Source organism: Ictalurus punctatus, chromosome 12, assembly GCF_001660625.3.
Source record: "Ictalurus punctatus breed USDA103 chromosome 12, Coco_2.0, whole genome shotgun sequence".
Lineage (NCBI taxonomy): Eukaryota > Metazoa > Chordata > Actinopteri > Siluriformes > Ictaluridae > Ictalurus > Ictalurus punctatus.
In genome coordinates, this window is record NC_030427.2 from 33,631,011 (window position 1) to 33,644,201 (window position 13,191).

The following is a 13,191-nucleotide window of genomic DNA, read 5'->3' on the forward strand; positions in this document are numbered from 1 at the left end:
TGAAATTATTATAAATCAAATAATTATTTAGCCTATATGTTACACTTAAAAAAAAAAAAAATATTCCAGTGGCAGATAATTTTGCTACTTTCTATGCATAAACGCTTAAAGTTAAAGTTATTTGTTGAGAAAAAAATTCTTCCCTTTCCTCTGATTTAAACGTTAATCATAAAGTTTTTCTTCTCCTCCTTATTATTATTATTATTATTAGTAGTAATAGTAGTAGTAGTAGTAGTAGTAGTATGTTAAGTTAGATACCATCTATTTTCCATGTCCTTGTGACTACCAATCTTTGTAAAAGGGAGTCTTTACTACAGGATTTTTCATAAATTATTTTTTTTCATCATTAAAAAAAACTATTAGAAAATTTATTTCTAAGAAAATTTTATTAGTTGATATGCCTCTTCCATACATATCTCATTTGTCATAGCAAAATTGTTGTCATAGCAACAGATTTCAACACTGTCCACTTGCTACAAGTGTAGACCTGTTGTAGTGTAAGGAAAGTTCCTGGTGTTGTCTGTCAAGATCTCCAATAGATGAGATACACGAGCACAGGATCTGTTCTGACAGTTTGTTAATGAAAGTGAAAGAGGTTTCTGTTTTGGTTTGTTACTGGAGCAACTGTAAAATAATAAAATCAGGATGTGTTGAAATAGCGACCTAGATATTGATGTAAATCTTTTCTGGATGTTCAAAATGCTTCAGCTTCACCAGAGGTACGATGCTTGAAGAATCAGGAGGCCAAGAGCCAGAGTAGAGACAGAGAGATGGTTTATTATGCACGCAAAGACACCCTGCGAACTACGGTGTTTCGTAGTCTTAATCTTATTCTCAACATAAGTTGGATACAGTTGGGTTTTATACTCCTATGTACATGCAAGCAACATACCCAAGGCTAGTTAAGGAAAACATAAGAGAAAACACCTTGACAAAACCCATCATGAGACCATGAATGAGCAAAAATCCCACTGAACTGAAAAAGTTATTTTATTAATCAGAGTTTTTAGATCACCTCAATCCCATAGACCATTTCAATACAACTAAATAATTCAATTAAAAGAAATAAAAGTTTATTTCTGTAGCCATTTTAAGAACAGTTTTGTAGAATTCTGAGTCTACCTTCCATGTGGCAACTAAAATGTCCCAAGACAGAATAAGGAACTATTAGAGTTTGAGTTTATAGTATCGAACTATTATTTTTGTGTTTCTTTTATATGAAACAAGAACTGCCTTTCAACAATGCACTGTTAAGAACAATAATAATCAGAGAGAGAATGAGAGAGTTTATTTACCTATGCATGAAGCATGAGACAGATTTTTGTGTGTCATGTGATTTCAGAGAAGTGACTCAGCCCCACCTCTTACACAATAAACCACAGAGCAGGTTTCACTTAGAGAAGATAACTTAAAGCAAACAGCAACAGACAGACAGCGACAGGAAGAGGAAGAACAATGCTGAAAAACGGTCTTTACACAGGTTGGAGTTTTAAATTCAACACTTTATTAACTTCTCTTTAATTGTTTTATAAATCTGTGGAATGGCATTATAGCTTAGGTATACTTCTATATAAGATAAATAAATATATCATATACTGAACCTTCTTTTTATTTAAATCTCTTGGTTTAACAATTTGGACAAGTTCCAGCAGAAACTATGTGGGTGTGGCTCAGAAGGAAGAACAAAATGTGACCTTACGTGTTCATACAGAATTGTGGGAAAAGAAACAAATGCAAAACAACAGTAAATGAATTTGTAATCAAAGCTACTGATTAACATTTATTAATAATATATTGTTTATAGTAAAGATTTCCAAAATATTTTTTCTATCAAACAAAACTTACTATACAGTAAATATTCTATTAGTAATTTAACTTCTGCCTTAACACAGCATATCTCACTGCTCTCTTCACACATTTAAGACAGGATTATAGTATAAAGGGTATTGCACTTAAGACTAGTGCACACTACATGACTTTACTAATCACATTTTAGCAAGGGCATAGGTTTGGTCTCAATATTGGTAGCGACACCCACCCACGCCAGAAAAAAAGAGAACTGTTTAATGTTGACAACCAACTAGTTTATTAAAATATAACATCTATATTTACATTAAGATCTGTATTTACATTTAAATACAAATTAAACAAAGCAACAGATCAAACCTAACCCTCACCTGAAGCCCTGAAGGTCCAGCTGCTTCTCCCTCAACCTGCCCTATGGCATCTTTAGGCCTACTTGATTTCTGAGTTTCTGAGTGTAATAAAATTATGCACTGATGAAGAAACATAAACATATAGTTAAACTTTGGATCCCATTTATTTTTGAGGGAAATGTTAATATTGAGTGAATAGGATCTTATGTTGTTTTGATGTAAGATTTTTTTCAAAACATACTCATGACCAATATGTTGACTTTCAAAGGTTATACTGTATATTTGCTGAACATCCTAAAGACTGACTTTAATGCTGATGCCTCCCTACAAACCCTCACCTGAAACCCTGAAGATGCAGCTGTTTCATCCTGCTCTACTTCAGCCTTCTGCTGGGTTTCCTGCATTTAAACTCATTCATTAAACGATGACATTTTCATGGGATTTCTAGACTAAAATTCAACTCAACATAATTTTATATATGCACATATTTTAACACGGTTAACTAACATCAGCTGACATTACTTTCCACAGTGCAAGGCTGGTGACGTTTGGTCACTAACAGGTTTTCATTTTAAATCAATGTGTCTACTGGACAGTTAGTTTACTACCTATTACTTATGCTTTGGGTGGGGAAAAAGCTCCTGATGTCTCGTCGTTTTTTTGGTGGCATGATATCTACAAAGTACAAAACGTGTTGGCATGGGGAAAATACTTTATGTGGCAATAGAGGAAAGGGCGTAAATTCATCGGAAAGACTAAATTTCGTGTCTGTACTCTACACTGGCAGTTCGATATTTGCATTTAAGGTGAGCCTTCAGATAGCCCCGCCACCTCCCTTTCAGCCAATCAATGCTAGCATGCCTAAATCCTGGAGCTTCTTTGAGAGTATGCTATGGAATTTACATGACTTCATTCCAAAGATAATGTGAACGAGTTCGCACAAATATTGGTAGGGACAATTCTGCCCTCCCAAAATATTGGTAGGGACATGTCCGTACCGTCCATATGCAAACCTACAACCTTGCATTTTAGCCCTAATTTCACGGTTGTTGACTAATTTTGGGGCTCCGCATCTTTTGGTTTTGACTATTTGGTTTGTTAAACCTAAATGATTGTTAGGAACATCAAAAATAAAAACAATTGTGCTGCACAGTATAAAAAAGCAGATTTTAGCATTATACCTCCAGTTCACTTTGCAGAACAGACAATCTTTGCTGTCCACGATTTCCCAATTAATCCGTCATTACCATTTTCTCTTATTTCTAGTTTTATTTGTTTAACAAAAAATAGTGATAGTTACCAAGTCACATGATAGATAGAGCTGAGGTATATTATTGTGAGAAAGGGGGATTTGGGGGATGAGGTATGATTAGAGGAGAGCTCTCCAGGTGAATGTTGGAGAAATGTGTGAACCTATAAGTGATGGTGTTATATACAAACCCATTCATCCACAAAACAACCGCCCACAAGTGATTAAAGTGTAGTGAGTGTCCAGCAAGTCTGTGATTCTGGAATTTGTGTAGTCCGCATTTAACTTTAGTTTTTTTAATCATGTTGGAATTGGTGATATCTGCATAAGAAAAAGCTCATTAATGAACCTGAAACATTTATTTAAATAAAGAAAAACAGTTCAATATTTCCATCACTGTGGAACAACAGAATAAAGAGTAAATATTCTTATCTTGGCGCTGACTAGTCGTCCCAAGTAAATACATTTCTCTATAGACAGATAAAAAAGCAGGTTTAGCTCAATCCTCATAGGTGATAGGCTCAGAAAGCCAAATAACAGCAATGGTCGATTACTCCAGCCATAATGTCAGATAAATTAGGTTTACAGAGATTTTTTTTTTCCCAGCATGTTACTGTAAACTTCATAAATGTGTAATATATAACTATATTACTTTCTCATTATAGAAAGTTAACTGTTTGCAGATGTCTATATGGTAGTAAAATCCATAAAGCATCCATCATTTAATACATGAGCATGGCTGCCACTACATAATTTTATCTATACATAACATAAATAAATAAACATAAATTTCCTTCCTAGAGTTTTGTAATAAAATATTACTGTGTACACATGCAGAAAATATGAGGGACCTCCTGAAAAAGCTAGGCCTTTTTTATTATAATAACCATGGCTAAAAAGCTAATCAGCCGAACATGGTAGATTTAGAAGGTCCAGGTTAATTTTAACAAACCACATTGGCCAGTATTTTTCACATTGGTGAAAAATAATAATAATCAGAAAAACATGAATGAATAGATTAGAACTCTAGAGGGAAAGTAAGTGTGCGTGCATAAAAGGAAGGAAAGTTAAAAATTAATTTCCTTTTTTCACTAAAATGAAACAATCATAATTTATGTTTCTGAACAGTGAACACTGAAGTAAGATGACCTGAGCTAACACACACACAGAACGAGTAAATAACACCACTACCACCAAGTCCTAGTGTGGATCAGGCAGTAAAATGGGTAAGAATTTAAGAACTGGTTATTACTGGTCTGCTTCTGTGCTGGATTTTCTGGAGCTTAACACAACATTGTGTTATTGTGTTTTAGCCCAACCGGAGTCCAGAGTCAATTTTGTGCTGTTTGGAAACACCTCTGCAGTCCACTTTGGACCTGAAAATGTACTACTTGGACAAGACCTACCCATTGTAAACAACACAGAGTTCTCTCAGATTGTCCCTGTATCAAGAATGGTATCAGGACGTAATGTTTCTGTCATCAATATCCTTGGCTTGGAAGAGACTGAATTCTCTCAACACATCATGCATCAGTTCATTAGTAGACTTGTTAAAGAAAATGAAATCCATGCTTTCATCTTTGTGCTTCAACTGAACCGGTTAACAGACACTAATAAATTGGGACTAGAATGGCTGAAAAACACATTTGGAGAAGATGCTCTTTCTTTTGTGATGATTCTATTCACTTATGAGAGAGAGGAGGAGTGTGACACCATTGTAGATGACTTGAAGAAAAACAGTGTTCTAGAGCAACTGACACGGCAATGTGGAGGCAGGTACCACACATGCAGCAAGAGCATGAACAACCAATCAGAATTGAGACCACTGCTAGGGAAGATTGACCGCCTCACCTCTGATAATAATCAGCGCTGCTACACTGTTGAGATCTACAACACAGCCTTCACTCAGCAAACAGGTATATAAATATTACAGGGCAAATATACAGTATTTAAATTCTTCATACTTCTCATATTCTTGTTCTATCATATAACTTTTATAAAATGAGGGAAAGAGATTTTTTTTTTAACCCAGTTTGGTCTCGCCAATTCCCACCACTAGCTACCTCAACCCCCGTCACATGACAGCCACCAGCTGGAGCAAATACATGCTTCATTTGAGAAATGTGAAGCCAAATTCCACATCTGTTCACCGGCTGTCTTTCACATACATGAGCTCACAGATGACTGACTGTTTGAGGCAAAGTAATTCCCGCCTAAAACCGTTAAAAATGACCGAAAATGCCTCCTCAGCTGTTCAAACTGTGAACTCCCCTTTCTCTGTAAATGGGTTTATAACAGTATTGGCTTTAGATCAGTTCATATACAGACAAAGCACTTGGTTAAATCTACAACACTGACCATACTAATCACTGTTTTGAGAAGATAATCATCAACAGTAGAGTTATCACTAATGTTAACCGGCTAGCTTCTTGCTAATGCTACTTGCAATTGTCCGCTGACTAGCTTGTCTAGTCTGAATAATCACTCAGGCCTGTAACTGTAAACATGCAGTAAAGTAGCTGTTCATGAGTTTTACCTGCTCTGACAGAGTAAACAAAAGGCACAGTTTCATGGAGGCATTCATGTTTTTTTTTTTTATCTAATTCTCACAGTGAACATTTAGAGGTGTGAAATGAAGTTATTACAACATGGAAATTACCATTTACAAGGTATCACAAACACAGCATTAGTGTCTCTTTGACAGAGGAGAGATATTATGCCCCTCCCACCCAAAGAGGACAGCTAATTTTACTCTCTTGACTCCCAGTGAAGGATGGTCAGTGATTCATTTCTCTTTTATATAATTCTTTATCACTAGGGGGAAACTAAGCATTTGGGATCTACCGTAAATATACACCTTAGGGTGGGTTTAAAAAAAAAAGCGGGTGCGCAGTCCAGGGGTCAAGATACAGGCAGGCAGCAGAGAATCTGACTGGTAAGAGCCAGTAGCTAAATGGTGCGGGAATACTAAGAGCTTGCCAGTGGAAGCACAGTGGTAATTATTTAGTAGTGGGATTTTATGCAGCTGCCATGAAAACCCAATCCCTGAAGATTCTAATGAAGAGTTCTCATGCTTACCTTGGTTTCAGAAGCAGTTTGCAACTTGGTAGTGCTCGTAGATATTTTCACTTCATACAGATGAATGGGGAGCTGTTATAGGAAATCTGAGCAAATAATTTGGTGGAAAAGAGGCACCTTATGAACATGTCATGCTTAGATCTTGCAATTTGACTGAATAAATAATGTTTTTGTGTACTTAGCATTTAATAGGCTTCTGCTACAAGAAGATATGGATATCAAAGAGAATCTAACCAATCAGCCTAAAGTAAGTAGTTCGACTGTCCACAACTGTCCACAGGCTCTACACAATAATGTAATCATATAATTAAGTGACTAATCATTAAATAGACTACACTCAAACTAAATGTTCTACAAATACAGCTGTGTTATATGCAGAACTATATGATGCTATGCCTTACTGTGCTTTAGCCCCTTTGTCACCTCCCTGATGTCTAAAAATAGACATCCCATTGATGCTAAATAATCTATACACTCTGCCAACTTTTGTGATTTTTGGTGCCCAATGATCAATTGTCTATACCTAAAGATAATGTTTTGTTTTACAGGAAAAAACACCAGAGCTTAATGCAGCAGATTGCAGACCAGATATTCCTGAAGAATTGAAGGAACTATTTTCAAGAGTATTAGGAAATCACAATCAAATAATAAAACCTGCAGATATTCTTCAAATAACAAAACTATCATTACAGTACCAAGAATCTTCATTACATTTAGCTTTCCTACAAAAGCTGCTGATGGTGAACTACAAGGCAAGGTACATTTCAGTTGATAAACAAACCAGTGAAGAGGATGACGTTTCACCAGAACCAGTGGATGATGATCAGAAGAACACTTTGTCATTTTTTCTTGACACAGACTTCGCATCAACTTCTGATCTTGCAAAAAAACAGATTGTTCACCCCATGGATGTCCAGATGGCAGTGTTTCACTGCTCAGATCATTTCCTAAAGCAGCTAATAATGAATAAACTGGCTCAGTGTCAGTACGCTCTGCCTCTGCTGGTGCCCAATCCCTTCACCAGAGAGATCGAGTTTCCTCTGTGGACCTTTCGCCAAATCAGAAAGAGCTGGAAGACCACAGACTCCTCTGGTAAAGTTATCAACAAAACCATGTCGATTTCTGAGGCAGAAACTCCAATGGTGGCATTTTTCAGGTTCGGTTATGTATCTTCATCCAAGTCTCAGCTGATGAATAACTTGATCAATAAGAAACATGACACATTCTTCCACTGGGACTGCCCAGGAAGCAGCAGTAACCGGCTCCTGATGGATGGAGTGGTGGAGATCGCTTGGTACTACCCATCTGGGAAGGATTATTTCCCTGACTGTGTTGCATTCTGTAATCTCCATGGTGATGCAGAAACTAATCAAGAGCAACTGGAAATCCTGACTGAAATGTCCTCAGTGAATGTTGTACTTTTTTCTGAACAAAAAAACATCAAAAATAACATAGTACTGGGAAATCTTTATGAAAGCCAAAAGCCACTAATTTGCTTAGTCACCAACAGTAATTCACATGTAACTCAGTTAAAAAATCTGAAATTCAGAATTGGTCTTAAACAGAGAAATCAGTCAGATATATCTGAAGATCTCATGAACACCCTCAAAAAGTGTTTTAAACAAAAACACACAAAATTCAGACTTGAAAATGTGGGTAGAAGCAGGAAGATCAGAACAGATGAGAAAGATGATGAATGTCAGAAGGGGAAAAAAGCAGCTATCCAAATTGTACAGTTATTGTATGGAATGCAACTGTCCAAAATGAAGGAAACATATCTGCCCTGTCAGGGAAAACTGTGGCATGACTGGTGCCAGAAAAACAAGGAATTACATCGACTTCAAGGAAAAAACATAGAAATGAAAATGTGTGAAAAACAAACTGAAATGAAGACGATTCGTAAGCAACAGCATGAGTGTGGAGTCACAAACCTGATGGAGATGTTCATTCACACACTGAATTCATCAGAAGCAAGCGATAAAGACTATTTTCTGAAATGGCTTGAAATCCTTCTTGACAACTACACCACTGATGAGCTCTCTGGACTTTCACAACTTCAGCTCATATCAAAACAGTTCAAGGCTGCAGCCTTTGGTTTGGAACATATCCTCAGGGAGATGAGTCAGATATATGAGTCTTTTATTTCTGTACAAACACACAAGAAAGGATCTTTAAGAGAAGATTTCTACTGTCTTCCTAAGCTTGGAGCAAATGTCATGCTCTCGGGATACCCACTGGAGCTGATGGATGGAGATGCTGCTCATGTTCCTCTGACCTGGGTTTCAGCAGTTCTAGAAGAACTTGTGAAGATACTGGGAGACAAGAGAGTGTTTGTGCTGTCAGTTCTGGGGATTCAGAGCTCTGGGAAATCCACCATGCTGAATGCCATGTTTGGTCTCCAGTTTGCTGTCAGTGCTGGAAGGTGCACCAGAGGAGCCTTCATGCAGCTGGTCAGAGTGTCAGAGGAGATGAAGGAAGAGCTGAAGTTTGACTACATTCTAATTGTTGACACTGAAGGTCTTAAAGCCGTAGAGCTGGCTGGGGAGACAACCATACATCATGACAATGAACTTGCTACATTCGTTGTTGGTCTTGGAAACCTGACCTTGATCAACATCTTTGGAGAGAACCCTGCTGAGATGCAGGATATTCTTCAGATTGTTGTTCAGGCCTTCCTGAGAATGAAGAAGGTCAGACTGAATCCCAGATGCATGTTTGTCCATCAGAATGTCAGTGACATCACTGCTGGAGAAAAAACTATGGAAGGAAGGAGATGCTTACAGGAAAAACTGGATGACATGACCAAGCTAGCAGCTATAGAAGAAGACTGTGATGCTCAGCGTTTTAGTGATATCATTGCATTTGATATACAAAATGATGTTAGGTACTTTGCACATATCTGGGAGGGCGATCCACCGATGGCACCACCAAACCCATCATACAGTGAAAATATTGATGAGCTGAAGAGAAATGTCTTTTCAAACATCAAGACAAATGTAATGTGTCTTTCTCAATTCAAATCTCATTTAAACAATTTATGGAATGCACTGCTGAATGAAAACTTTGTGTTTAGCTTCAAAAACTCTTTAGAGATTGCAGTGTACAGAAAACTAGAGAATGAATATTGTAAATGGACCTGGAACCTTAGGAGTGCCATGTTGGTAATTGAGAACAAACTGCTTAACAGAGTCAACAATGAAAGGCAACCAAAGATTGAGGAAAATGACATAGTGGCAGGCATGAAAGACATAAAGTTGTTTGTGGAAATAGCAATCAAGGAGTTCTTTGAAGAAGACAAAGACAAAGAAACTTTGATCCAATGGCGAGAAAAATATGAGAGAAAAATTTTGGATCTTAACAGTGACCTTGTAAAAGGAACAAAGAGAAAGTTAGATAAAGTTGCACACCTGAAAATTGCAAGAGAAAAGATAGACCAGGAAAAGACTGTGAGGGAAAAGAAGCTTTATAAACAGAGCAAAGACCTAGCAATCATTTTGAAAAGTAAAGAAACTGATGAAGAAACACTCAGGGCAGATTTTGAAGATGTCTGGGACAAGTGGGTCACTGAGGTGACAAAAGATGTACCTTCAATTGACAACATCGATATATGGGGAGATGTAGCACAGACACTCTCAGAAAGTTATGAGGTAAACTTTGTCTGTGAGCGACAGAATAAGGCTGCATACAAAAAGATTGACTCCATAGGAGATTACTCTGACTACATTATTCTAAACAAACAACAAGAGCCTCATCAACAGGCAGTGGAACATGTGGAGGAAGAAGATCAAATCCCTGGGGCACATGGTCATACAGTTAGAGACATTCCATCTGAGGAGAACTGCAGAACCACTATTCTAACCTCTGAGGATAACCACTTATTTAGTGCACTGATTGGAAGATTGATCAAAGACACTGAACAAGAAATTCAGAAGAAACCTATTGCAGAACAGGGATACAGTCAGAGCTACATCCCAGAAATAATAACCTCCATCAAAAACCAAGTAAGAGTAAACCAAACGAATACCTCCAAATATACACTTAAGAAGGAATTCACAGTGGATCTATGCCTCCATGTGTGCAGCTTTGCAGCTAACAAATTCAGTGACCTTCACAACAAATTCAAAAACGCAAATGATGTAGGAGTATACCTGGAGAAACAGAAACCTCAGTACTTCAACATCTTCCAAAACTACTACAATGGTGCGACCTCCACAACAGTGTTTGGTGAATTAATTGTGGATAAACTTGAGCCGTCTATACTGCAGGCAGCGTACGACCAAACTGCCATTGATGTAGCTGAGAAAATGAAACGTGATGTTCCAGCATTCAGTGGAAACAGGTCAAATCTGGAAAAACACATTCTAACAGCACTAGCGGAAGAAGAAAACTTTGAGAACTATATTGAATACCTTCACAAGCCCAAAGAACATTTTAATCATTTTATTACCAACGAAGTAAATAAATACTTGCTTGAAGACAAATGTCAGGAGGTTCTGGAAACTGTCAAAGCTAACATAAAGTCAAAGGGAAAGTGTGTGATGGACGCCGTCAATAAAGCAACAGAAGACGTCAATAAAAGAAATGGAAACATCGACATGTGGCTGGAGTACTTCTCCAAAGAGCTACAAGATGAGCTTCAGTTTAAAGAAGAATCATGTCCAGAGCAGAAAGAAATTACAGACCTTGGCTTTCTTCAAGAGGTTGTACAGAAGGGCCTGACTGACACCGTGGCAAAGTTATGCAGTGAAGTCAAAACCATTTCTGACCTCAAACAGGAAATATTCAGGAAGAAACCACAGAAGGTTCTGATTGAACATCTCTGTCAGTGCTGCTGGGTTCAGTGTCCATTCTGTAATGCCATCTGTACCAACACAATGGAGGATCATGATGGAGATCACCGTGTCCGTTTCCATCGCAACTGTGGAATCAATGGATGGTCTTTCATGTTTACAGAAAATCTTGGAGTTGATTTCTGCACAACTGCTGTTTCAAGTAACTTGTTTTTCCGTACATCTGAGGGTGTGTTTACTTTTAAAGAGTACAGAAAAGCAGGCGGAGAATATGCCAAGTGGAACATCAGCCCTGACACGTCTGAGGTGCCCTACTGGAAGTGGTTTGTGTGCAGGTTCCAAGAAGATCTGGAAAAGCACTACAAGAGAAAATTCACAGGGAATGGAGAGATTCCTCTTGAATGGAGAGATATCACTAAAGATAGAGCCATTGAAAGCTTAAATGAGTTGTAATATAAACTGGAAGAGAATTTAATTGTCTTTTATGCTGTAATATGATAGATATTTGAATGTTTTTAGTTTCTTTCAGTATTTTCTGGTGTTATTGGTTTCATGTATCAGTAGTTCCTGTTATAATATATGCATTAACGGTTGCTACAGCCTTAGCCACTGGTGAGGCCTGTAAGGTTTTGGTTGCATTAGGCATGGTGGCAAGGAAAAGCGGTAATCCTATGAGCACCGGAGTAGGTGCGACAGGCAGCAATGCCACAGCAGGCCAGCATCTACCTGTGCAATCAGTTCAGCAACATTTAACTAATACCACTCAGCCATGCTTTAAGCCCGGAAGGTCTCCTGGTACCGGAGCAGTGGCAGGGATGTATCCCTGTCACCCCTCTCAAATAGACCTTGGGTTAGGTGTTACTACCCCAACACTTCTCCTTTGACCTCATACAGAACCAAAAGCTGCTTTTCTCAGCCCCCTCTTCAGCCAGGTCTTTCAGGGCCTTCTGCTGGTTTGCTCCAGTTACTCTTATATCCCCAGGAGGTGAACAGTTGATGTTCCAACAAAGCCACGGCATCCTACTTCTACGGGGTAGATGATGGATCTATAGCCAGCCTCCTTTCACTCAGCGACAAGATCTGAGTACTTCCTCTTCCTCTCAAAAGCAGTTTCCATTCCTTCCTCCCAGGGGAGAGTTAGCTCGATGAGGAACCATTGGACCACATCACTATATCAGTATATAGACTTGTGCTGGTGATCTCCCCAATGAACTGGAACTTCCTGCCAAGATCAATTCTCATTCTACATTCCTTTGTGAAAGGAACTTTGCTTGTTGGAACTCTTGGTGTGGTACTTGTGTTGCCCCCTCCTTCTCTGACAAATTGGATGTGCTGACACACTGGTGTAGGATGACCTCTGCTGATGACCTGTACATGCTCCTCCAGCATCTCAGCCAATCTGCTCAGGATTTGATTAATCTTGCAGCTTGATAAGATGTGCTGAAGACTTGCATCGGACTGTTACAGAGGGGGCAGCATTCTTCCTGGCTTCCTGGTGCAGGTTCAGTGGGCAGGGGAGTGTGGTGTATGTTGCCCTGATAAGAAAACTAAGCTAATAGAAAGCAGCTTGCTTGATGATTTAAATGTTCTGAACACATTTCTGTTTTATCTTCTAAATTAGGAATAATAATTACTACATATTTTCATTTGGACCTTCCTTGGTACAACTCCCTCTGTTACAATATACTCTGTGTGTGTGTGTGTCACATGAACACACTTTTGAACTGTTGTATTTATATTTTGTAAAAAAAAAAAAAAGGAAAAAAGAAAGAAGCTACAGTTCTTTAAGTAAATAAATAATAATAATAATAATATATTTCCTCTGATGTTTGTTTATTATGGGTTTTATCCAGGTCCATTTTGGGGTGAATCCTGAAAGCATGACTATCTAGATTATTTTTTTAAAAGTACAGTGTTG

General features: G+C 38.0%; 1 protein-coding gene across 1 annotated transcript; it reads left to right on the forward strand.

The window, feature by feature from the left end:
* The first annotated feature begins 1,347 nt into the window (after window positions 1-1,347).
* On the forward strand, window positions 1,348-13,087 carry LOC108272484 (interferon-induced very large GTPase 1). Its single transcript, XM_017480912.3, has 5 exons — window positions 1,348-1,480; window positions 4,534-4,631; window positions 4,719-5,321; window positions 6,666-6,730; window positions 7,032-13,087. Exons 2-5 carry the CDS (start codon window positions 4,628-4,630, stop codon window positions 11,724-11,726), a joined length of 5,367 nt encoding a protein of 1,788 aa, XP_017336401.1. The 5' UTR covers window positions 1,348-1,480; window positions 4,534-4,627; the 3' UTR covers window positions 11,727-13,087.
* The last annotated feature ends 104 nt before the right edge of the window (window positions 13,088-13,191 follow it).